Raw genomic sequence first — 24,248 nt, 5'->3', positions numbered from 1 at the left:
CCCTGTGTCCTTCTGTCTTCCAGCCAGGATTTTACAAGGGCCCAGCTGGCTCCCAGGTGACCCTGAGCAGCCTGGGGAATCAGACACGTGCCCTTCTGGATGACCAAGCTCGACATCTGCTGACAGAGCCAGAGCGTGCCACCATGATGTACTACCTGGACCAGTACCGTGGCGGTGCCATCTCTGTGGAGGCCCTGGTCATGGCACTGTTTGAATTGCTCAACACACATGCCAAGGTAACCTCTGCCTTATGCCCCCATCCTGCCACCACGGGCTTCAGATCAACTGAGCAGATACAGGGGACCAAGGTGGCCCATCCTCCAAACTCACAGACTTCGGGGCGGAGGGGTAGAGACAGAGTGCAGTGGCCATTATCACAGAATATTCTCACAAGCAGGGTCTCGGGGGATGGTGAGGGGCTAACCAGTTCGAGAAGCCTGCTTCGGTGCAAGTCTGTGGGCCAGAAACTGCTGAAAGGAAAAAGTAACTTAATCTAGTGGGAAGGAATAAACTGAGGCAGGCAGAGGAGATACTGCTTGTAGACACACAGGGCTGAGAGGGCACTCTGGGTGGGAGGGATGGCCAGAGTCTCTGTGGCATGAATGTGATACTAAGTTCTGGAGCTTTGTCACCTGTGTGTGCTGAGAAGGAAGAGATTATGGGCCTGGTGTTTGCGTGCTCCCCTGAGGACACTGGAGAGTCCGGGAGGTTAAGGAAGGGAGACACCGGTCTCACCTGCTGGCGGAGGGGCTGAATATCCGTCTGCCATATTCTCCCCTGCAGTTCTCTCTCCTGTCTGAGGTGAGGAGCATCATCTTGCCCCAAGACCTGGACCGCTTTGACCACCTGGTGCTGAGGCGAGAGATAGAGTCCATGAAGGCCCGGCAGCCCCCAGGCCCTGGTGCTGGAGACACGTACTCCATGGTATCCTACAGTGACACCGGCTCATCCACAGGCAGCCATGGCACCTCCACAACTGTCAGCTCAGCCAGGGTGAGCTGCCCCTGCCCTATCCCTGGTGAGAAAGTCAGGGCTGTAGTTAAGACATTAGCTTTCCCTTGCAGAGTCCCGAGTCCCTCCTCTGTAAGAGCCTGGCTGTTGTCGAGTACCTACTGTCTGCTTGACATGTAAGAAAGATGTGCCTATTGGGGAGCCCAAGGAAAAGGTATTTTTTAAGGGACAGTTAGGGGCCATCAAGATGCCTCCAAGGGTAAAGGTGCTTACCACCAAATCAGTCCCTGGGACTCCTAAGCAGAAAGAGAGAACTAGCCCCTGCAAGTTCAGTCTCTGGGACCCCTAAGGCAGAAAGAGAGAACTAGCCCCTGCAAGTTCAGTCCCTGGGACTCCTAAGGCAGAGAGAGAACTAGCCCCTGCAAGTTTAGTCCCTGGGACCCCTAAGGCAGAAAGAGAGAGCAAGCCCCTGCAAGTTCAGTCCCTGGGACCCCTAAGGCAGAAAGAGAGAACTAGCCCCTGCAAGTTCAGTCCCTGGGACCCCTAAGGCAGAAAGAGAGAACTAGCCCCTGCAAGCGGTCCTCTGATTCCCACAGGTGTACCACCTGCAACTCTAGGTCCAGAGGATCTGATGTTCTCTTTTGACTTCTGGAGCTTCCTACACACGTGTGCCGACACACGTATGTGCTTGCATGCACGCGTGTACACACACACACACACACATGATAAAAATGTAGTAAAAATTTAAAAGATAGTTGGACACAATAACAGTGCAGTTCACAAGAAGATCAAATGGAGAAGCGTGGTGTTCGGCTCAGCATCAGCCCCTACACAGTGGCAGTCATGGTTCTGACTGTGGTTCTGGGTTTCACAAGAGGTGACCTGTTGTCTGTGGAGCCCCAAGCCTGGCTTGGCTTTCCTGCCAACTCAGCAGCTCCCAGTCCAGCTAAGCTGTAATGGAGTGCCATTCTACTCCAGGAACCTCATAGGCAAATGTTTGCTTGGTTTCTATTTGTTTGTTTGTTTTTGTTTTGAGACATATGCATCCCTGGCTGGCCTGGAACTTGCTATGGAACCAGGCTGGCCTCAGACACACAGAGATCTCTTTTGACTTTTGCCTCTGCCTCCTGACGGATGCTACCACGCCAAAAACAAATGCCTTGTTTCTTAACAGGGGACAGCCAGGTGTCTTACAGGAGGGAGTGTCAGGTGGGTGGGCTGGAGGCCCAGAGCTGCTCTTGTCGCCCTTGGAAAGGGCAGGAGGTAATGGTGGCTCTGAAGCCAGAGCTCAGTGACTTCAATGGCAGGCTGACCTGCAGGAGGGATGAGATTCCTGATGACCGTTGGGTGACCCACAGCGAGCAGCCTTCACACCTAGGCATTCTGGTTTCTCTCATGGCTTAACACCAGAGCTCTGGTGTCTGGAGGACCCAATCTCTTCTTCAAGGGTCCTTGTTCTTTCTTGAGGTAACGCCAGAGATCACCATGCCTCCCTCCAGGCTCTAAATAGGCCAGCAGCTGTTTTTCAGATCATCAGATCCAGGGCTGGACAGAGGCTCTGCCCCTATATTGCTAGGTTTGCTCCAACCTCAGGCTGTGTAACAGCTCATGATGAGATGATTTCAGGCTAGGGGTCCTGGTCTGCATTTTGCTCTTCTCTGAGTCTGAGGTCTTATGACCTTGGCCTTAAACTGTTCATGTGTTGCAACCAAGTGTAGCTCTAAAACCCCGGGAGTTACACACAGGTTAAGCCTGTATGTAGCAGGCTGCACAGTCAGGACCAGAGTGCCACAGTGGAAACGTCTTCTGGTTCCAGGAGGCAGCAAATCTGGGTTTGAGTCTTAGTCTCCTTGTGCCTCAGTTTCCCCATGTATATATAAACTGCATATATATATCAGGTCCTGATAGCTCTGGCTGCAGCAGCCTGAGGTCCTGAGGACAGAGCAGGCTGCGGGACAAGAGCAGAGCTCTGCAGAGAGCAGCAGTGGCCTTCCCATCTCTGAGAAGTCAGAACAACACCCATAGTGCACAGTGCACAGGGCACACCTTGGGCACAGCAGATCATATATGAAGAGTGGTTCTGCACAAGCAGATTCTGGGCAAATGGGAGGGCACCCCAACGTCCCTTTGCACCGTTTCTAAAATGGGGACCAGTCAGAATGTCAGAACAGGACTTATCCACGTCCCCAGGTAGAGAGGAACTCCTGGGGTGGGGCCTAAGAGAGACTTGCAGGTAGGAAAGTCCCCTTACCTCTCTGTGCCTCAGTTTCCTCCCTTGTAGGGAATTGTTATGCTAAATTCCCAACTTGTAGGGAGAACAGAAAGAGAAAACTGTCTTGGACCATACTGGAATCCATGGAATGTGGCCACAGCCCTCGGAGAGCCTTGCCTTTCCCTGCTGCCCTTCCCGCTTGGGCAACACCTTAGAGATGTGCTGACCAGGCAGGTACATCCACAAAGGCTCTGGGAGGCACTGGGCTGGGGATGCTGCCCCTCCCTTTTGCACTTTCCCAGGGACTTTACAAGGCACTCTCTGAGGCTCAGTTCTAGGACTGCTGCTGATCCCTGAGGACCTAGCCTGCTGGACCAAAGTCTCCAGCCTGTTCTCAGCAGGTGCTGGCCACACCTGCCCCAAGTCACCGACCTTTAGACACCCCTCGGGAGGATGGCATTGGCTCTCCAGAGCAACAGGGCTTTCCTGCTTCCTCTAAGGACCCCACTACTCCCTTCAGTAGGCTTGTGTGTTGGGGAGGGGTCACTGTGCTGAAGCTTCTTGATTCCCTGACATTCATGTCATGTATTTTTTCTTTTTGCCTTTTGCCCATCCACCCTCCCTAGGAGCGGCTGCTGTGGCTTATAGACCTGATGGAGGTACCGTCCTCGTCCTTCTGCAGGGGTTGGGGGGCAGAGGTGGGGTTAACCCTTCTTGCCGTTTCTGACCTCTGCACTTGTCTCATCTGGGGACCCAGTGTTCTTGCTGTTCAGTCTGTCTTCTGGTCACCACTTCATCAGTGGTCCCAGGCTCTGGAGAATGACCTCTGTTCAAATCCTGAGACCTCTGTTTAAACCCTGGCTTAGCCCTGTCACTTGCTGTGTGACCTCAAGCAGTAGCTCTGCCTCTCTGGGATTAGTTTTAGGAAAAGTGGGTGATCCTTCTGTGCTACGGGTGGAGAGCATGGCCAGCCTTTGTTTGCCGTGGCCTCTGCCTGTCTGCAATGTTCTCCTTCCTGTTTCCTGTGGCCTTTCCCCATAGCTTGGGTAGCTGATCTTATAGGAGTCTTCCCTGAACCACTTGAGAAGATGACGTCCAGCTCTTGCCTCACCGTATTTTCGTGAACAGGAGAGGTGTGGTCAGTAGCCCCTATGTGATCACCAGTTTTTGAGGGAAGTGACCATGTCTGGGGTCACTGCAGGGTTCCTGGAGTTTAGCTCACAACTCAGCCTGTGTGAATGCTGGAGCCTTTAAAACAGCTAGGACTTGTGGTGTGCTCTCTAAGGTCCAGCCCAGCATTTCCCAAACATGTCTCCTGAGGCCTTCCCAATGATCATGAGCACTAAGGCCCTCCTGCTACAGAGACGCTCAGAGAGGGGGAGCAGCTTGTCCCAGGTCACACAGCTTACTGGACAGGGTCCCCGGCCTGCTTGCCTCTGTGTGGTGTTGTGAACACTGTCCTCTGACCCAGGTTCTTCCAGACATTCTTTTCTGGTCATCACCTAGCAGTCAGCCTGTCTGTCTTTTCCTCCTTCCTCTGCTTTCCTTTCTGTTAATCTTTCTGGGGTGCATGCCATGTGCTGTGTGCAGCCCAGGAGCTACGGGGCAGCAGAGAATAATACAGATCCTCTCTTGAGCTGGAGTGCAGAGGCCAGCAGCAATGGCGGAGGACGAGATGAGTGGCACCTTAGTGATTAGAAAGAGAGGGCAGGGCACCTGGGGCTGGGGGACTGGCCTGGCTCCACCTGAAGGAGGTGAGAGAGCCACGCCCACATCTGGGGGTGGGGCAGTTCAGAGAACAGGAGCAGCACGTGCAAAGGCCCTAAGACTGGGGCTTGAGAGAGAGCCACGCCCACATCTGGGGGTGGGGCAGTTCAGAGAGAGAGGAGCAGTGTGTGCAAAGACCCTGAGATTGGGGTATGCCTCCTGCCTCATAAACTGTCTAGGACGCCGGTGGAGCGGGATCAGGGTGAGTCCAGCAGGTCAAGCCATGTGCTGAAGCCTGTGAACAAGCCGAGGCCCTGACCTGGGATCTCCAATTACTGAGTCTGGACAAGGGATGCACAGACACATTCCCAGGGAATAGCGAGAGCTCTGACGAGGTGGTGCAGTCAGTTGCTAAGAGACATGGTAATGGGTTGATAAAGTGCCAGCTCTTCCTGCCTCAGACTCTGCACACACAGGTCACCTGGGGTGAGGGGCAGGGGACAACACCTCTTTATTCTAGCACCACTTGACCCTCCAGTGCCGTGTGCCTTTGGAGACGCCCTTCTCTAATCTTGCTTTTGTCTCCTCACGTCTAAGACCATGGCTGACCTCCATGGCTCCATAGATTCTAAGCATCCTTTCTGTTAAGTGGTGCTGTCTTAGGGTTTTATTATTCTGAAGAGACGCCATGACCACTGTGACTCTTACTTAATTAGGGCTGACTTACAGGTCGGAGGCTCAGTTCATTATCATCATGGAGGAAGCATGGTGGCACGCGGCAGAAATGGTACTGGAGAGGGAGCTGAGAGTTCTGTCTGGATCAGCAGGCAGCAGGAAGAGAGAGTGACAGTGGGCCTGGCTTGAGCATCTGAAACCTCAAAGCCACCCCCATCTTCTTCCAACAAGGGCACACCTCCTAATAGTGCCTCTCCCTATGAGTCCCTGGGGGCCATTTCATTCAAACCACCACAGGTGCTAGAGAGTATTCAGGGGGGTATGTCAGGGCTATAGCAGAGGGAGGAAGATATGGAAGAGAAGTTTACCCCCAGTCAGTAAGGCAGAGCTGCAAACAGTAGAATCGGTAGAAGACAGCCAGACTCATTCCTCCCTTTCCCACAGACCTTGAATACACTACATCCTCAGAAACACCAGTCTTGTTCTGACTTCTGAGTGAGCTGACTTCCCCAGTAGCAGGGAGAGTAGTTGCGGACAGGCAGGGACTGCTTCACCAGCACAAGCCCAGAAGATGGCATCAGCAACCTCCCACAGGACTGGCTTTCAACATTTGCCCGTATCTCAGGGAAACGCACCTTGTCTTGGCACCTGGCTGCCAGTGACCCAGAGCACCAGGCATCCCGGTTCGGTTTCCACAGAACCCAGATTCCCTGGGTCACATGGTAGAGTGATCCATTCCAGGTTACACATGGTCCACTGTGCAGCAACATCTGCTCAGAGCAGAAGCCATCAATCAGGTAAACCCCACCCCACCGCACTATAGACAAATGACATGACATCCTCCTTCAGTTTGTCTGCCACTCAACCTGGAGCTTTTTCACCAGCCTCTAAACAGCATCACGTTCCCTAAAGAAATCACCGGCCTGCAGTGTGAGCAGACAAATGCCTGCAAGCGTCTGCGCATCTTCACCATTGCCCCGGCCATAAATCCTACCAACTGGGCATAAGCTTTCTGGTCCTGTTTCCACATCTGTGCACTGGATTGGAAACACCTGTATCTTTGGGTTGTCCAGGGAAACTGGGTGGATGTGTGTTGGGAACATGTAAGGGTGAACAGAAAAAGACTAGAAGTCAGGGCTGCTGTTGCTCACTTATACCAACTACACAGAATCTGACTATCACCCAGGATGTTTCTGCCAGGATTGAAATACCTCCGCTGTGTCTGGAGTAGGGCCCTGGGGCTTCCAAGGTTGTTGGGATGGTACCCCACCCTTGAGGCACACTTTCTTCATCCTTAACACAAGGAGGCAAAAAGAGGCCCCCAGCATTGCTGCGTCAGTTCCTGAGCCTCCCTCTTTACAGCACATTGAAGAAGGGAGACTCAAAACTCACTGGAGTGAGTGACATGTTCTTGTCATTCACAGAGGGACAAGGAGCAGAGGGTGGGTCTGCTCCCTCCTTTGACTTGGGACTGATTGTTAGGTTTAAAGACTCCTCTGTTCAGAAGACCCTTTATTCCTTCCCTCACCTGTCCAGCCTGCCCTTGCCCTGCAATGTTTATTGAGTTAAGCCTGCCCTGCTATCCACCTGCTCACCTGGAACTCACAAGTCCAGTGGAAGAAGGAGATTTTGGCAAAGGAACCTACATAAGGAGTGGGACCGTAGCTCATATTCCTAGCATGAGCCAGGCCCTGGGATCCATCTGTAGTACCGTAGGAAAACAAGTTAATCCAGTGCCTGAGGGTCCATGAGGGGATGATCCAGGCATGATGGCTGGGACACCACAGAGACAGTCAAACCAAGATCCGGAGTTTGGCACCAGTCAGGCACCAAATGAGGCAAGACAGTTTAGGAACTTTGACTTCAGCTGTGGCATACGTGAAGAGTGCTGTTGGGGGTGATGGGATGTGGGACAAAAGCCGCCTGAGTGTGCAGAGGGCCAGGGAAGTGGTGGGCTGACATGCCTTGGTCTTCCATGCTGTGACAAATTACCTGCCTTAACGGAAGAGAAGGAGGCTTATTTTGGCTCTAGAGAGTTCAGCCCCACGCCTGTGCACAGAGCATCGTAGCGACCAGAACAGATAAAGGGGAAGCTGATCACATGTTGTAGGAAGGGGCATGAAACAGAAGGGAGAATAGAAAGAAGCTAGGACAAAATGCAGCTTCACAGACACACACCCCTGGTGACGCAACATCCTCAGTCTAGGCCCTACTTCCTTTTTTCACCATGTCCCAATTTTGTCATTATTTTGACTACATCAAAGAATGAATCTACTGATTGGGTCAGAGCCCTCAGGGTCCTATCCCCTTCCCAAAGCTCATCAGCGAGCCACGGAGTCCTCACGAGGCTGTGGGAGACATTTCATATTCAGATGATTAACAGTGCCCAATGCCAGGGAACGGACCACCCCAGCATAATCCCAGGGCGTCCCTCTTCTGAGAAGAGCATCACTTCATTCTCACAGTCTCACACAGCCCAGCACCCCAGAACCATCCCGTCACCAGGGCGGAATAGTCCCCTCCATCTCAGCAGCATTCGGTCACAGCCAAGCCTTTACAGAGTACCTGCCTCGCTGTGTGAGGACTAGGGTGCTGGGAGCAAGTCCATGAGCTCAGCTCTTCTGGACATAGCAGCTCTGTTGGCTCAAGAGAGCCGACAAATGGGAAGCTGGGCAGTGTGCTGGCTTGCGCTGTTTGAGCCGCAAGCCTCTGGAGACTGGTGGAGCCCTGGCTCCCTTCCTAGAGTAGCAGCTTCAACTGTTGAGTAGTGACAGAGCGTTCAACTGTTTGACAGTATGCCGTTCTCAAACCATGGGGGCACAAAGGCGACGGTGCTGCCGGCTCTCTCCTGGTGAGGAGGTGGGGTTCCGGGTCAGTAAGCCTGTGGTTGTGAGGACAGCACAGGACTGGGAGATGCTGTAGACAGCTGAGTGACAGCAAAGATCCCTGCGATCCCTGGTGATGGTGGCTACCTTTACTCCTGTTGGAAGAAGGTTCCAAGCCAGGCTGCCTGTCCCTGTCTTCCCTCTCCAGAGACCTGATTCCCCTTCAACATTTGCCCTAAGGGCTCCTCCTGACCTGGCTTTTGTGAGTCGTACTTTCTTTCCGCTGTGTGCCATACTTTTCCCAGGACAAATGAGGGAAGTGCAGGGCCAGGTGTCACCTCAGCAGAAGGACGCGGTCTGGCTAGCAACATCCCAGCTGGGCTGTACTCTGACTACCTCCACGCCCTGTACTCAGAGGCAAATGTGCCCTTTGCTCTCGTGAGAGCTCTTTGCTCTCATTTTCTGCCTGTGAGGGAACAGGACTGTTCTCACAGATTCCCAGCTGTCTTTGAAGATGGAATCACTGTCCCAAGCAATGCCAGGACTTCCGCCTCCCCAAATCATTTCACCATCCTTCACCTTTCCTGGGGAAAACTCTTTTCATACCAGCTCTGGTTTTGCTGACACCTTGCTTTTTTTCTCTCTGTGCATCTGCTTTTCCTGCGGCAGAACTGACTTTCCCCAACCCTCCCTACCTTTGAAACCTCTCCCTACCTACCCCCTTATTTATACTCATTCCTCATGCAGAAATCAAATGCTGCCCCTATACACAGACTCAGGTGCACGCAGACACACACACACACACACACACACACACACACACACACACACACACACGGCCTTCTGGAAGCCTTTGAAATTCAGTGCCTCAGTTTCTCCTTATAGAGAGTGGACAGTGGTCCATCCAGTGCCAGACCTGAGATGCATTTTGTGGTGGGGGAGGGGACGGAGGGAGTGGCCTGACACAGGAGAACAAAGAGCTGGAAATAGCACCTTTATGTAAGCAAGGAGCAGGAGGCAGGAACTGGGATGACTTGGGGAGGGTGGTACGGTGTGGGGAGGAGCATTACTTTGCTGAGGTGGCGTTGGTGATACCCAAAGCGGGCATTGCCTGTTCTCGGTACCTGGGTGGAAGTCAGCACAAGGATAGACCCTGGTCACTCATTTCCCGTTTCCACTTTCCCATCTCCATTTGCTCCGAGGCAGATATGTGAGAATCTGGACCTTGCTGTACCCAGTCAGATATACGGGAGGGACTGTCCTGCACCCCAAAAGCCTTGTGGAGGTTGGAGACCGAGACAGTGGGGAGGAACTTAAAGAACTCTAGACTTGGATGGGTGGCTTTGGACCTCTCTGAGCCTCAGGCTGGGCTGCAGAACAGAGGGGATTCTCACGCATCAGCCCTTCGGGTGTGGAGAAAGCCCAGGACACCCAGGCATACCCTGTGGCCTCGAACCTCAAAGCCTGCCCTTAGGGTTCTGCTCTATTCCTTGGCTGGGCTTGTTGCAGCTATTTCAGGTGTACAGGGAACATGCCTGGGAGACTTGGGGCTGCAGAGTGTCTGGATCTGGCAGACGGAACCCAGCTGTGCTCCTCTGCGCTCCAGCCAGGAGCCTACGGTATGCGGTATGCTCCACTTCTGCCCTTGCCCGTCTGAAACACTGGGGCTCTGTCCACTTCCAGGTGGGACGACAGGTTACTATAGAATGGCTGTCCTATTGAGGGTCACCCTTGCTCTGATAAAACACCACGATCAAATGCTGGGGAGGAAAGGGTTTATCTGGCGTATGCTTCTACATCCTTAGCCCATCACCGAAGGAACTCAAAACCTGAAGGCAGGAGCTGATGTGGAGGCCATGGAGGGGTGCTGCTTACTGGCTTTGCCAACCTGCTTTCCTACAAACCCCAAGACCACCAGCCCAGGGATGGTACCACCCACAATGGGCTGGTCCTTCCCCCCTCCCCCATCAAACACTAATTAAGAAAATGCTCTACAGGCTTGCCTACAGTCCAATCTTATAGAGGCATTTTCTCAATTGGGGTTTCCTTCTCTCACATGACTCTTAGACTGTGTCAAGTTGACATAAAATTAGCCATGACAGTGGCCATGTATCCTTGGGCCTGTCACATTCCTCTAGATGTATAATCACAGGGGAGATGACAGACAATGGGGGAGAGCCATGGTGCTTGCCTCAGGGTCATGGGAAATTGCGTAAGAAAGGTAGGAAAAGAGCCAAGCACCTGATCCTCACCTGGCCTCCATGACCCTCAGAACCTTCCCACCTCACCCCCTAAATCATAGTCAGTGTTTGCTGAATGACTAATGATGCCCCAGACTCCCAGTGCTTGCTTGCGGTCATCTCCCCCTCCTCTCCCAGGATCCCCTGCAGCAGGTGATATGGGCTGTATATGCCTATAGCAGAGGCTTCTTTTGGCCTTGGAGTAGACACCATGGATTTTCAGAATTCTGTGTCTCCTACTGAGGCTAGAGCTTGGCTGTGGAATTCTGGGAAGAACCTGCCTGGACAAACTGGCCTCGCCACTCCCCTCGGCCAGGAGGCCGTCTATGATGCCCATCCCCCCGGGGTGTTTCCAGACAGCACCATGTTGATGACCCCTCCCTTTGAGGGGCTCGCCCACAAGGGCCACAGTATACTTGGTAGACCTTCCGCTGTGGGGGAAGTTTGCAAGGCTTCCTGGATTTCTAATGAGGAAAACCTTCCAAGGTACAGGGCCAGGCCCTATAGGAAGAGCCATCTCGGTTAGTGGATTAACTGCATGACATGGTCAGCTACCCAGAGAGGCTTGTGACTTCCCTATTGTCACACAGCCATAAGCAGCAGAGCTGGGTGTGAGCTCAGGAAAACCTCAGGGGTGGCCTGTGAAGAGGACTCAGCATCCTGTCCACTGCGGCTTCATCACCGACCTTTGCAAACACATGTCCTCTGTGGCCCCGGAACACCCGCAGCTTCTGAGGTTCAACTCCCAGCATGCTCAGCCCCTGCCCCGGCAGCTAAAACAAGTAATCCATTCACTCTTAGACTCATCTGTTTATTTAGACCCAGCAGCCACGGTTCTGAGCACGGAAGGCACAGTGGCCTGAGTCGTGCCCTAGTTTATACCCAGAAGGAAGAGGAGATAATACAGGCGCATGTGACCTGTGTATAGAAAAGTGGGCCAGGTCAGGATAGATGAGCAGTGCTATCTTTTGTGCCCATGGCGACGGCTGGCCTGGGAGTCCTCAGTGATGAGAACCGAAGGAAAGGTGGACGTGAATCAGAATGGTGCATGTGGCGGAACAGCTAGTGCAAAGGCCCTGGGGCAGGCGTGGTTGCTGTTAGACCAGAGAAACAGCAAGAAAGAGCCCGGTCGTGTAGCCAACAGTGAGTCTGGGGGGCTTGGAATGTCTCCCAAGTGACATGTGGAAGCTCGGGGCCTTGCTTGGGTGGAGCATGTACTTGGGTTCTTTTCTGAGGACTGTCTGGCTGCTGAGTGGGGAGCATAGATGAGTGAGAGAAGAGGAAAATGGGCAAGGGGAGGGGTGGCTTGCCGGAGGTGACCCGGGAGCCATCAGAGCGTGTCTTAGCCCGGCTAAGAAATTGGCTGGTGGGAAGAGCAAGCTGCGCTGCCTGCAGTGCTCCCTCTTGGCAGAAGGGATGAGCAAATGGAATCTTCGTGGAAAGCAAACTTGACCTCATACCGGACAACCCACTGCCCCCAGGCGACCAAAAGCTGGCAGGAAATACTCAGGCATTCTCTGTGTTATTCCGCGTTTAAGCACATACTATTCCCAGTGTCTGATACATGGCTTCCTGCTCACAGAGGCAGTGTCCATCCCTGACCCATCTAGGAAGCCTTGCTTTGTCTCTCTCCCTCAGTGTACCATGTGCTGATAGGTCATCCTCCCCCCTGCCCGGCTAACAACACACACACACACACATCCAGTCAGGGTGCTGCCTCTCCTTCTGCTGCTAGCCCTAGCTAGCTGCAGGCCCAGAGCCTGGGGGTTATTCATTCGTTATTAATGGGTCACTGGAGACTTCAGCCAGGTCTAGGTGCCTGCATCAGCCAGCGTTGTCCATGGAAGCAACCTACAGGATTGCTCTAGAACACAGGAGGATTCATGAGGGCAACACTCGGGAGACCTTGGCAGATGGGAAGCCCCAAGACTTCCAACTGCAGGCTGGAGGCCCCAGACCTCTGTTTTCTCCAGCTCAGCTTGAGAAGCAGCAGTCCTGCTGCGCAAGGGCAGGTGAAGGTCTTGGCGAGACTCAGCACTGGACTGCTCTTGCCTGGACCTGGGCTCAGCCATTACATTACAAAAGGAAAAGCAGAGTGGAAATCCCTTGAAGTCACTCTTCCTCCACTGTGGCGTTCCTCTGGGGCTGTGGTGGGGACTGTGTCTGCACAGCGGAGATAATGTTTGTGGCTGATTTCTTCCAGGAACATCCCCACAGGCACAGAGAACTAACACCTACTAGCTGTTTATGCATCCCCTAATCTAGCCAAGGGAACACAAGTCCAGTCTCGTTGATAGTCTGGAGGGAGAAGGAGATGATGGCCTCCCGAAGCTCCCCATTCCCCCACTTCCGGAGAACCCAGCTCAGAAGCACACACTTTGCTGGTCCAGAGAAAGCCTTTGGCGTCATGAAGTCACTTAAGGGAGTGTGGACTAGGGATGGAGTGAGGCTCTGCAAACACGGCTCAGGGCTAAGAGATCACACTGGGTGGTTCCCAACGGCTGTAACTCCAGCTCTAGCGAATTTGACTCCTCTTTAGGTCTCCACATGCACACCACACTCACAGAGACAGACACAGATGTGTGCACGCACACGGTGTGGAGTAAGGAGGAGATGAATGTTTTGTCATATGGGATCCACTTTTGCATTAAGTTCCCCCTTTGGGGTTGGAGCCATAGAACAGCACTCTTTCCTTACACACACCTCTGTGCCTGTTGTGTGCCCCGCCCCCCAGCATTCTGTCTGCCACTGGATGAAGGTACTAAACCTGTTGAGCACAACACTTACTGTTCAAGTCTCAGACAGCATCTCCAGGTAGTTCAAAGGAGGTCTGAAAATGATCAGGAGGTCACAAAGAATTGACTTCACGGTTTAGAATGTAGCTTAGTTGATGAGAGTGCTTTTTTGTTGTATGGAAAGACCTGATTCAATCCCAGCATCATGTCCACCCGACGTATGGAGAATCAGTTCACAGTCTTCCTAGGATACACAGCAAGTTTAAAATGAGGCATGGACTCCATTGCATCCTGCCTGACAAATATTAATAAAGAAAACTTCAAAGTGACTAATAGAAAAAGTCACGGCATTGCTTTGAATGGGGTCTGCCGGGGTAACCTCAGCCATCGGAAGGGGTCACAAGACCATAGGTTCCGTGGACCAGAAAACAGGTGGACTCTCCTCCCGGCTCTTGCCTACTCAGCTTGTCTCTTGTCCATTTCCAGAACACGTTAGACCTGGAGGGAAACAGCGAGACCACCCAAGGCAACGTTAACACCCTGCCGGACGTGTCTGTGGTAAGACCTGTTTGGTTATACTCCCAGCTTTGCTCACGGACTCCTGGGCTCTCCTGGGGATAGCCACAGAAAGAGGACACAGGGTGGGTGGGAGTGTAGAGTCTCTGCCCGCCAACCCAGCTGGTTGCCTGAATTCTAGTCCCACCTCCCTGTTGCCTATGTAGCCCTCTTTAATATATAGATGAAATCGGTGCACCTCACTCATAGCTGGGGTCAGAGTGAGTCGGGTGACTTAGTCAAAGCATTGAGACAGTGTCTACAAGGCTGTCAGAGCTTTGCAAGTGTGGATGCTGACCTAAGGAAAGGGGTTGGGAGCACTGCATCTCAGGCACCTTGTTAGCACATGCTACACTCTGCTGCCCTCATCCCTGCTAACCTGCTGGTGGGTGCACTGTGCTCAGAGAGGCACCTCACCCTGTCCGTGGCCACACAGCCCTGCAGCCCCAGGTGCCTCCACCCTTCCTCCCACCTCCACTTGCCAAGATCATTCGTGCAATGGAAATGTTTGTTTTGTGTCACCATCTTCTTCCTCCTGCCCCTAATTAAGTCTTGTCACTCGTGATGAGCCCATGCTGACGCCAAGAACTTCAATTCCCAGAGGAACCAAGTGGATCCCCAGAGGCGCCTGCCAAGATCCTGGCACTCCTCAGCTGCTGAGACATAGGGAGCAGTTTTCCACCGAGCGATGCATTATTCAGCGGAGCGTGGCCAGGAGCTGAGGCACAGGGCCCTAGTCCTTGCGGGTCCAGCACGCTCGCTTTTCCTGTCTGGCCACCATGGGCTCTGACTTCTATTCCTGTTGGGTCTTTTGGCAGGACGATGTCAAACCCCCCTCAGAAGATCTGCCTGGCATCAAGCCACCTCCTCCCCCACCACCATTGGCTCAAGATCACGACCACAGACTTGACCAAACACGGAAGCCAGGAAGGGAGGACCCTACACCTCTGTCTTCTGCTGGCCACTCAGGCACTGTCTTCTCAGCACCACAGAATCGAAGCCCACCACTGGGCCCTGCACCTACCCCAGGGCCCCCCTCAGCACAGGACTCGCCCTCCTCGCCCATTTATGCTTCCGTCTCCCATGCCAACCCCAGGTCTAGGAAGCCGCTGGACACCCACCTGGCCCTGGTTAACCAGCATCCCATCGGCCCCTTCCCTCGGGTCCAGTCCCCACCACACCTGAAGAGCCCTCCTGCAGAGACCCAAGGGGCCGGGGCCTGCCTTCCGTCACCATCGTCCTCTGATCACCCTGCCCCTGTGGGCGCAAACCAGCACTTTGTCTTGGTGGAGGTGCACCGTCCGGATAGCGAGCCTGACGTGAATGAAGTCCGGGCTCTGCCCCAGACACGCAGTGAGTATGGCTGCCCAGCTCGGTGGTGACTGGTAGGGCCAGGTGCTGCAGAAGGGTCTGCCCGCCTGAGGTCTGGCTCAAGGCCAGCATGAAGATGGCCTGAAGCCAAGACTTGGGTTTGAATCCCACTTCTGCCACTGACCAGTCATTTGCTGCAAACTACCCTGACTGAGTGAGTGACCTTCCCCTGGTAATATGGAGTAGGTACAGGCCGTACTGTCACTGGGTGGGGTTTATATGGGGGTGGAGTTAAGGGTCTCCTACCCCTTCTCCTGGCATCCATTTCACAGCCTCCTCTGGAAGACTGTGCCCCTGACCAGTCTAGCAGAAAGAAGGTATGACAGTCCTGTCACTGGGCCTCTAGATGGTGTGGAGAAGACAGTCCTGCACAGGGCCAGTCTAGGACCCCTGTTTTCTCAGGGATGCCAGTGAGGGAGGATGTGGAGGAAGTCCTGGCTGGCTGTAGAGCAGTTAGCTAGGCTCTGCTGCCATCTTGTGGTTGAAGTGTTAAACGATGCCCACTAGGGAGCCTAGGAAAAGGGCAGGGCAGAGCAGGCCTGGAGCACAGATGGACCCTGCGTCCCTGCCCTGAGGAACAACTGGCAAGCACACCTCTGTAGATATACTGGGCAGGGAATGGTGGAAGCTAGTAATGACTAGAGGCCTTGCTTGCACTTAGCTCCTGCAGCCCTGTGCCAGCATTCTGTTAGTCTCCATTTCTCAGGGGAAGCTTGAGATGCAGTAGGCAGATGCACGGCAGATCCAGGCCGTGTGAGCAGGCTGCCCTTTAGTGCTTTTCCTGGTCTTTGTGATGACCCTAGGTGGGTATCACTCTCCAGGGTTAGGACAAGGGCAGTGCACTCAGGCTTGCACAGCGACTCTTGGGGATTCAGACCCAACACACCAGGATCTACAGTGCACATTCTTAAGCAAGAGCCTCCAGCTCAGGGTCCAGTGACATACACAGAATGAAGCAGCTTAATTGGTTAGAGAATGGGATATGTTTGGCTACCACTCAGTTCACACCAGGGTGGTCACAGGAGGCGAGGTAAGGACAAGGTGGAAGACCCTCCATGTTTTTCTTGTGTAACTATAAGCTTTTTAAAAAACTCCTAATTTAAATATTTATCATTAAAAATCGACATTGTGTGAATTTAAACAGCAAAGCAACAGCCCACTTCTGTGAGCAGGGCTGGCCCATTAGCCTCTGTTTTCATCTGTATGCCGATGGTTGGGGTCTGAGCAGTCCTAGATGTAGTGGCCATCAGGCCTGGCCCTGCTGGCAGATCAGGTGGTCAGGAGATGGGACTGGTTTCAGGGATTATCCCCTACCCTCCATCCCTTGTATCCCTTCATCTTTCCCTTTATCTTTGTATGGTGAATTTCCATAGATACACCCCCAGCCCCACCACCTTCCCCACTGTCCCTCCGTGACTGTTTCTGTCCCCTTGTCTGTCCCCAGCAGCCTCCACTCTCTCTCAGCTCTCAGACAGTGGGCAGACTCTAAGTGAGGACAGTGGTGTGGATGCTGGGGAGACAGAGGCCAGCACCTCAGGCCGAGGCAGACAGACAGCATCCACTAGGAGCAAGAATGGCAAGGAACTGGCCCGGACGGAGAGGACCACAGAGGGTGCCAATAAACCTGTGAGTGGGGGAGCACACACAGGATCCTGGTGGAGGATGGTTCTGGGAATCAGGAGATGCTTAGCATGCGGCCCTTGGGGGCATTGCCGGAATCATCCGGAAAGGCCATAGTGCTAGATTCTGGAGTCCCTCTTTGCCTTGATCCCAGGCAGCAAGAGCTGGCAGCTCTTCTATACTCGAATGTGGCATGGTAGCTCAGGCAGTCTGTGATGTCAGGCCTAAGATTCAAGTCTCTGCTACACCAGCAGTCTGGGCCTTGGGCATTCTTAAAGAGCCAAGGACACCAGGTGCTTAGCTTAGTCTGTGTCATATTTGAGGCTCCGCCTGTCCTCCACTGAGGAGTTGAAGGCCACCTTTCTCCCACCTGCAGCCTGGCCTCCTGGAGCCAACATCCACTCTAGTCCGTGTAAGGAAAAGTGCGGCCACCCTGGGCATTGCCATTGAAGGTGGTGCCAACACACGCCAGCCTCTGCCCAGGATCGTCACGATTCAGGTATGTCCTCCAAGTGCCCCTGGTGTAGGTCTCCCTGTCTTAAAGAGCTCTTCCTTGGCACCCTTAGAAGAGGTGACCCAGAATCTCAAGACAGAGCCAGTGCCCCTCTGAGCAGGCTAGCAGGAACATGTCCTCCCACCCCCACTCCATCCTGGCCCAGAACTTGGGAAGTTGCCTCCTCTTGCTCTGCAGACCCCAGTTTTGCCAGGACTGTGGGCTCTAAGTTGGTAACATAGCCTCTTATCATAGTGGGCGTTCTTAGCAGGTGTCACAACCAGGTACCCACATGACCCCCACTTGTGTTTCCCTGTGCAGCGAGGAGGTTCTGCCCATAACTGTGGGCAGCTCAAGGTGGGCCACGTGATTCTGGAAGTGAACGGGCTGACACTTCGGGGTAAGGAACACAGAGAGGCGGCCCGCATCATCGCCGAGGCCTTCAAGACCAAGGAGAGAGACTACATTGACTTTCTGGTCACCGAGTTCAACGTGATGCTCTAGGGATGGAGCCAAGACCAGGATTGTAGAACAGGGGCACAGGCAGACTCTCCATCTCACCCTGACACACATACCCTGCCTGGTCCCCTGGTCAGACAAGGCAAACAGAGAGTCAGATCAGAATCTGTGTGCCAGAAACTCAGTAGGAGCTCAATAAAACTGGTAGGGAAGGAAGGTAGAGCCCCTTTTTCTGGGCTGGATGGGGGTGCTGCCACCCCTAGACGCCTAGGTCTTGGCTGTGAGGTCACAGGAGAGTTCACAGACTGCTTCCTGCCGGGGGGACCTTCAGTGCCACAATGAGCCGCCAGCACGCCTGTTCACACCAGTCGCACCCCCTCCTCCTAGCTCAGTGTCCTTATGGTATTTATTCATCTATTTCCCTTCCTGCGCTTCAGGGGACCCCAAGCCCCAAATTCCCTTTGCACCCCCAGCCTATCCTGGAGGCCTTTCAGGCGACCAACAATGTCGGTGTATTTATATACAGAGCTTATGACTTTAATTTTTCAATAAAGAGATCTGAACAAGGCTGGGTCACATGTGATGTGATGTGCTATTGACTTGTGCAGCGGTTTAGATTTTTACTGTGGGGAGACGGGAGGGATGGGGCACCTGGATTGTCACACACTGTCAGCTGAATTCGAAACACCAGCTTAAGTAGTGTGAAGTTAACCTTTTTAAATCAAGGCACACAGGTATGCTCCTGGATAGAGTATGCTGTGTGCAGAATGTTTAAAAACACACCTTGGGGCTGGTCAGTAAAGAAATGGCTATACAACCATGGAAGACATGAGTTCAATTCCCAGAACCAATATAAAAAGCCAGGCATGGTAGCCTACCTACATTTGCAATCCAAACACAGGGGAGGCCCAAACACAGTAATCCTGAGGCTCACTGATCAGCTAGCCTTGCTCCATCAGAGAGCATCAGGTCAGTGAGAGACCATGTCTCAGCTGAGGTCTCGGCTTCCACGTGAGAATGCACACATAGGCACATGCACACACCTGCACCCACACGAACACGCTTAGCAATACACTAGTACACACACACACACACGCACGCACACACACACGCACACACACGAACACGTGAGAATGCACACATAGGCACAAGCATACACCTGCACCCACTCGAACATGCTTAGCAATACACTAGTACACACACGCACACACACACACGCACACACACACACACACGCACGCACACGACTGACTATCTTGTATACAGTCCAGGATGCCAACTCTGAAACTCAGATTGGTAAGCAAGTGACTCATTAAGGGAGGACAAAGAGGACCACGGCACAGGGTACTGCCCAGAGGGCACCTTCAGCTTCATCACACAGTGTCCTGAGGTGCAGAGAGACTGAGAGCTATTTAGAGAACTCACTCAGGGCCACAAGGCCACAGCCGGGTGGACTCCTGGGCTCTCCTACTCTCCCTCCTGACGGGCCCATCTGCTCCAGCATCCAAGGGCAGTGGGGGTTAGAAGCAGCCACAGGGGAGAGGGTCAGCCAGGGAGGTGGCAAAACTTAGCTTGTCCTGTTGCCTGAGAACCTCTTGTCCTTTCCTCTTGTCATAATGATGTCTGGTGGCAGAGGTGTGGCAAGCCCTTCACCAAAAGGTCCAGGGATCTGTCTGAGGTAGGCAGGGGCCATCAGTCCCATGGTCTTGTACAAGATCCTGCTCTTGGGCTAGGAGTGAAGTTCATTGGTAAAGCGTTTGTATTGCAAAGTCCCGGGTTCTAAGTCTCTATTAATGGTTTAGACTTAGATCTCAGTCCCCTCAAGGGTTCAGCCCCTCTCAGGGTTATGGCTGCTCCTTCCTTTCCCTATAAGGGAATGACCCCTGCCCAACTACAGAGGGCTTTGCCAGGCTCAACTCCCCGGAAGTGTGGCTGGTGCTCAGGGTCTCCACCTGTAAGATGTACAGGGCAGATTCAACAGTGATCAGATCCCCACACCTGAAGCCCAGAAATACACAATAAATGGTGACAAGTTCAATGGCCACGTGATGATAGCCACAGGCCCAGGGAGGCCCTGCCCGTGGGGTCTGTATGGCCCCACCTCCTCCAGCCGGGGAGCTTGTGGTGTGTTTGGAATGGAGCTTCCAGGATGTCACTGGCTGCTCCTTGACCTGAAGGGCAGACACATTTTCCTGGCCCTAATTTACCAGCTCCCTACTTGGTCCAGCCCCTTGAGGAGAGAGTTCCATGAAAGAGTAGGGCAGGGATTAGTTCCTGGTGCTGTTGCTCCCAGAATTCCTGAGCCTGGCTCTGCTGAAAGGGTCTACTGGTATAGTCCTAAGTGGTTTTTACATTCCAAATTCCAAGAAAATTGCACTCACTCTTTTCTGCAGTACTGGAGACTGAACTCAAGGCGAGACAACTCTATGGCTGAGCTATATCCCTGGTTCTTTAGACTTTGTATTTTGAGACAGTCTTTTTTAGCCCAGGCTTGTCTTGAACTTTTAATCCTGCTGCCTCAACCTCTCCAATACCTGCAGCCAGACCCGGGTTCCAGTGTAATTTAAACCTCCAAATTCTTTGGCAATGAACTTAGGAAGATCAAGTTCAGACCCTCAGCAGCCTGAGCCCCAGGACAGACATCCACACTAATGTTTTGGGGGGATTCAGTGTGGTGGGGGCTGGATGAGTCAAATGTCCACCTCAACTGTGTGCATCTGTTCCCCGACATCTTTCTTGTGGAAAAGATGGGGCGTGGGTAGCTGGAGAGTCTCAGAGCCCCTCGTCCCCGCTGGGGAACCCTGACCAAGTCTCATCGCCCCTTCTGTTCAGGACCTTTGGAGAGGAGAGTTCCATGTTGCTCCGCTCCAGAGATGTAGTTCGTGTTCAAACCAGAACGTTTTCTATTTTCTATTTCTGTCACTTGATAAATACCATGACCAAAATCTGCTTAGGGGGGAAAAGGACTCCATCTCCCTCCCAGGTTACAGTCCACCTAGGGAAGCCATGGCAGTAACTCAAGGCAGCATCCTGAGGCAGGAACCATTCTTACTGGCGTGCTCTGTACCACCAGGCTCACCTTCCTAGGGTGGTGCTGCCCACAGTGGGCTAGGCTAGCCCTCCTACTTCAGTCATTAATGAAGACAGTCACAGGTCAGTCTGGGCCTAGCACAGGTTGAGTTTGGGTTCTTACGGTGTGAGCCTGCCCAAAGGAGGGCCTGTAAATTGCCTGCAGCTCTCTGTGGAAGACAGGGGGTGAGAGGTGAGGTAGCTGGATATAGGTAGCACAAAGACAGGTTGTGAGTCTGCACTTCCTCAAATTCTGCCTGTTTTGCTCCCAGCTAGTGCTGTGGTTGCTGCTGTTGTCTGTGTGGGAGTGTCTGGCAGTAAGGCAATGGGGGAGCCATGTCCATGGGAAGACACGGGCAGTGGGGCTGTTGTTAAATAGACTAATATCCTAGAGTGTCTGGAACCTGTGTCTGTTTGCACACCTCTGCACCTCCAGAAGTGACAGTGTTGAATTCGAAGTTTTGTTATTCTGCATTGGCAAGTAATAAGCAGAACTGGCCCAAGCCAGTCTGACACTCCACATCGCCATTGTTTGGAAGACATCACTTCTCCCTCGTCCCTCTCTGGCTCACATTTCCAAGCCTCCTTTCTGACCTCCGGGCCAGAAGACTGATGGCAGCCCCGCCTCCCTCACAGCAGCCCAACAGCACGCAATGAACACACGATTTATTACTACAGTTATGGAGCGTAAGATCTCCGTCCTCAAACTTGGTGACTTTCTCACGGTGTCTACGTAGACCCCACAGACATCGTTCCCTCCCTGCCTCAGTTTCCACTTCTGCGCCATGGCAGGCTCGCACAGGGAGTTGCAGACCAGCAGATCTGAGACTTCGGCCCAGATCTGGATCTGTCCAGCCGACTGCCAGAGTCTGGGGTGGGGCGAAGCATCTCTACGATTGGTGGATCTCGCAGAAGCTCCGCCCCAGGGAGCCTGCCCTCTGCCTTCTCCGGCGCTTTGCGGGCATTATGCAAAGCAGCCGCGCCCCGCCTCGCACGCGGATTGGAGGCCTTTGTCTGCCGCTCAACTCCAGGAAACCAGGGCGCGCAGTAGCAGCTGCAGGTGAGACCCAGAGGGGAGATCCAGGGGACTCGGAGCTCGGCCATCGGGGACTCAGTTTCCCCTTCGGGAGGATGGGGACGGGAGGGAACAGCGCTACCGAACTGGGTCCTACTGGACCCGCGAGGTTTCGGATCTCTACGTGGGAGCTCCACGCGAGCGCGAGGGAACGGATCTTGGCTCCGGGAATCCGGAGCGCGAGGTCCCGGACCCAGACTCACCCCTGGGACGCCAGGACAACGGGATGCCCTAGTCTCGCCCTGTCTGCCTCAGTCTCCACCTCTGCACAGTGGGGGCGTAGGCTTCTGTCACCCAGCCCAAGCACCTCGGCTACCGGGCAGGGGTCCCTGGGGACAGGGGGTGGTCCTTGGCGGGGCTGCAGGCGGTGTTTGGGCAGGAGGCGTGGCCCTGTTGCTGGGTGACTAGGGAGGTGGGGCGCTGCTGTTCTGAGATTTGTGTGAGACTGGGTCACCAGGCAACAATTCCGCGGCCAGGAGCCTTGGAGCTTCACGCAGTCCCTGGATGTCTAACGCAAGTTTTTTTCCTCTTTATATTTCTTTATATTGTCGGGCGGGGTGAGGGGCAGCGAGAAGTGGGCTGTCTCCACAGTGGGAGGAACCGGGAGGAAGTGTCAAAATGGGGTCAGTCCCCTCTTGACACACTATAAGTGACTGAGGCACAGAGAGGTGGCGCGGCTATCCAAGGGCGCACAGCAGGGAGGCGCGAAGCAGGTCTCTGCCTTGTAGCCGGAGGGAGGCAGAGCCTACTTGCTGTGAAATCTTGGATGAGACCTCTGACGTTCCTTCCCTGGGCATTAGTTGAAAGAAAGAACAGGATGGAGAAAATCAAAAGCCCTTCTGCGTTTGAGAAAGTTGGAAAGGAAAGTTGCTGAAAACAAATGCGAGCTATTTTAGAGCCTAGAAGAGAGGCTGAGCCGGCTACAGTGAAAAGAGGCATTGTTTCTGCTTCTGAAACAGAATAAATAGGCTGAATCTGAAGCATAAAGGTTAAGGCTATATACACACAGACTTCCCGAAGAGTTTCCCAGGTTCTTCTGGAGTTGTTGGGGTTGATGCTGGGCCGCATTGTTGAGGTACTAGAGTAGCTGCGCTGAGTTAATCGGAGGGGTGGGGGGTGGGGGAGGGGTGTAAGTCTGTTTGACCTGCGGATGTGAGGAGCAGTCTGCCTACGTAGCAGGCAGTATTGGTTTGTCCCTTGGCTGTCCCCGTGTTCCACAGGAGGGACAAGTGCCCACGCGGGTATTTCCTCCCAGAGGCCAGCTGGTTTGCATCGAAACCATGTGATCATGGCTGTCTTGAGAGGGGATTTCATCAGCTCCCAGGGCAGGGCTTTCCAGAGGCCCGGGACTCTACAGACACAGCTAGCTGCTGTGGGAAGGACTTGGAAACTGTGCTGCATTGTGCCAGTCAGTGGCCCCCGTGGGCAGAGACGTCATTTCAGGGAACCCACAGACCTCAGGTGGCCTTCTTCCTGTCAGGTCTAGAGGTACAGCAGGAAGTCACTTTCAGACTTTACTTCTGAACGCCTCAGTTTGCCTCTCTAGAAAATGGGCAGGCAGGGCAATATTCCCTCTAGTACCATCTTCAAGCCCAGGTGGGTGGCATCTTAGAAGTTTTTTATTTAGCATTCCCATTTAATTTTAGAGATAAAGTAATTGAAGCCGGAGAAAGAACAGAATAACAGCAATAATTTTATATTGGTGACAATGGCTAGTGCCAGAGTGTCTGGAGTCTCGCTGTAGGTAGAGGTGGGGGCGGCTGAAGCTGTCCTCTCCCCAGAGCCATGCACAGTCCTGCTGGTTTCTGTCACTTCATTTCCTAGCGCTGCCACTAGGTGGAGGTGCTCTCCCTATTTTACCGTCTACGGTTCAGAGAGTTTAAGTCACTCAGCTGAAGTGGCACAGCTCTTAGCTGAGGCTGGAAGGTCTCAGCTGGGGATGTGCAGGTTGCCATGGTTCCCAGCAATCCTCAGCACTGCATTCAGGGACAGCGTGTCGGTGCTTACAGGGCGGGAACCAGAGAACGCTGTGTGTCAGCACTTTCGGAGACACACATAACAGCTGAGAGTGTAGCTCAGAGGAACGAAACCGGTGCTGGGCTAGGGTGGTGTGAACCTGGATTCCAAAAGATCAGCCTTTTCACCGTGAAGTGGCCAAGCGTCCTCCCACAGCTCTCTCTGTGCCGGGAAAGAGAAGTCTTGGCCCTTAGAGTCCCCTGGCAGCCTGTGCAGGCTTTGGGGCATTGGAGGGTGACGTGGGC

At 53.6% G+C, this 24,248-nt stretch overlaps 1 protein-coding gene across 8 annotated transcripts in view; it reads left to right on the top strand.

Annotated features, from left to right (window-relative positions):
• Positions 1-18,410, top strand: part of Whrn (whirlin) — a 149,176-nt gene extending 130,766 nt beyond the window's left edge. The window contains exons 6-13 of one of the 8 annotated variants that reach the window (XM_075944935.1): positions 24-236; positions 784-993; positions 3,790-3,822; positions 13,832-13,903; positions 14,719-15,253; positions 16,716-16,897; positions 17,268-17,390; positions 17,706-18,410. In XM_075944935.1, the coding sequence (XP_075801050.1) occupies positions 24-236; positions 784-993; positions 3,790-3,822; positions 13,832-13,903; positions 14,719-15,253; positions 16,716-16,897; positions 17,268-17,390; positions 17,706-17,888 (1,551 nt within the window). In that variant the 3' untranslated portion in view covers positions 17,889-18,410. Of the gene's footprint in view, positions 1-23; positions 237-783; positions 1,019-3,789; positions 3,823-13,831; positions 13,904-14,718; positions 15,254-16,715; positions 16,898-17,267; positions 17,391-17,705 lie in introns of those variants that run through there. The other 7 variants (XM_075944936.1, XR_012907420.1, XM_075944938.1 and 4 more) reach the window with 7 other exon arrangements.
• Positions 18,411-24,248: the final 5,838 nt, after the last annotated feature.

This window comes from Microtus pennsylvanicus, chromosome 13 (assembly GCF_037038515.1).
Source record: "Microtus pennsylvanicus isolate mMicPen1 chromosome 13, mMicPen1.hap1, whole genome shotgun sequence".
NCBI lineage: Eukaryota > Metazoa > Chordata > Mammalia > Rodentia > Cricetidae > Microtus > Microtus pennsylvanicus.
This window is presented reverse-complemented; position numbering and strand designations above follow the sequence as displayed.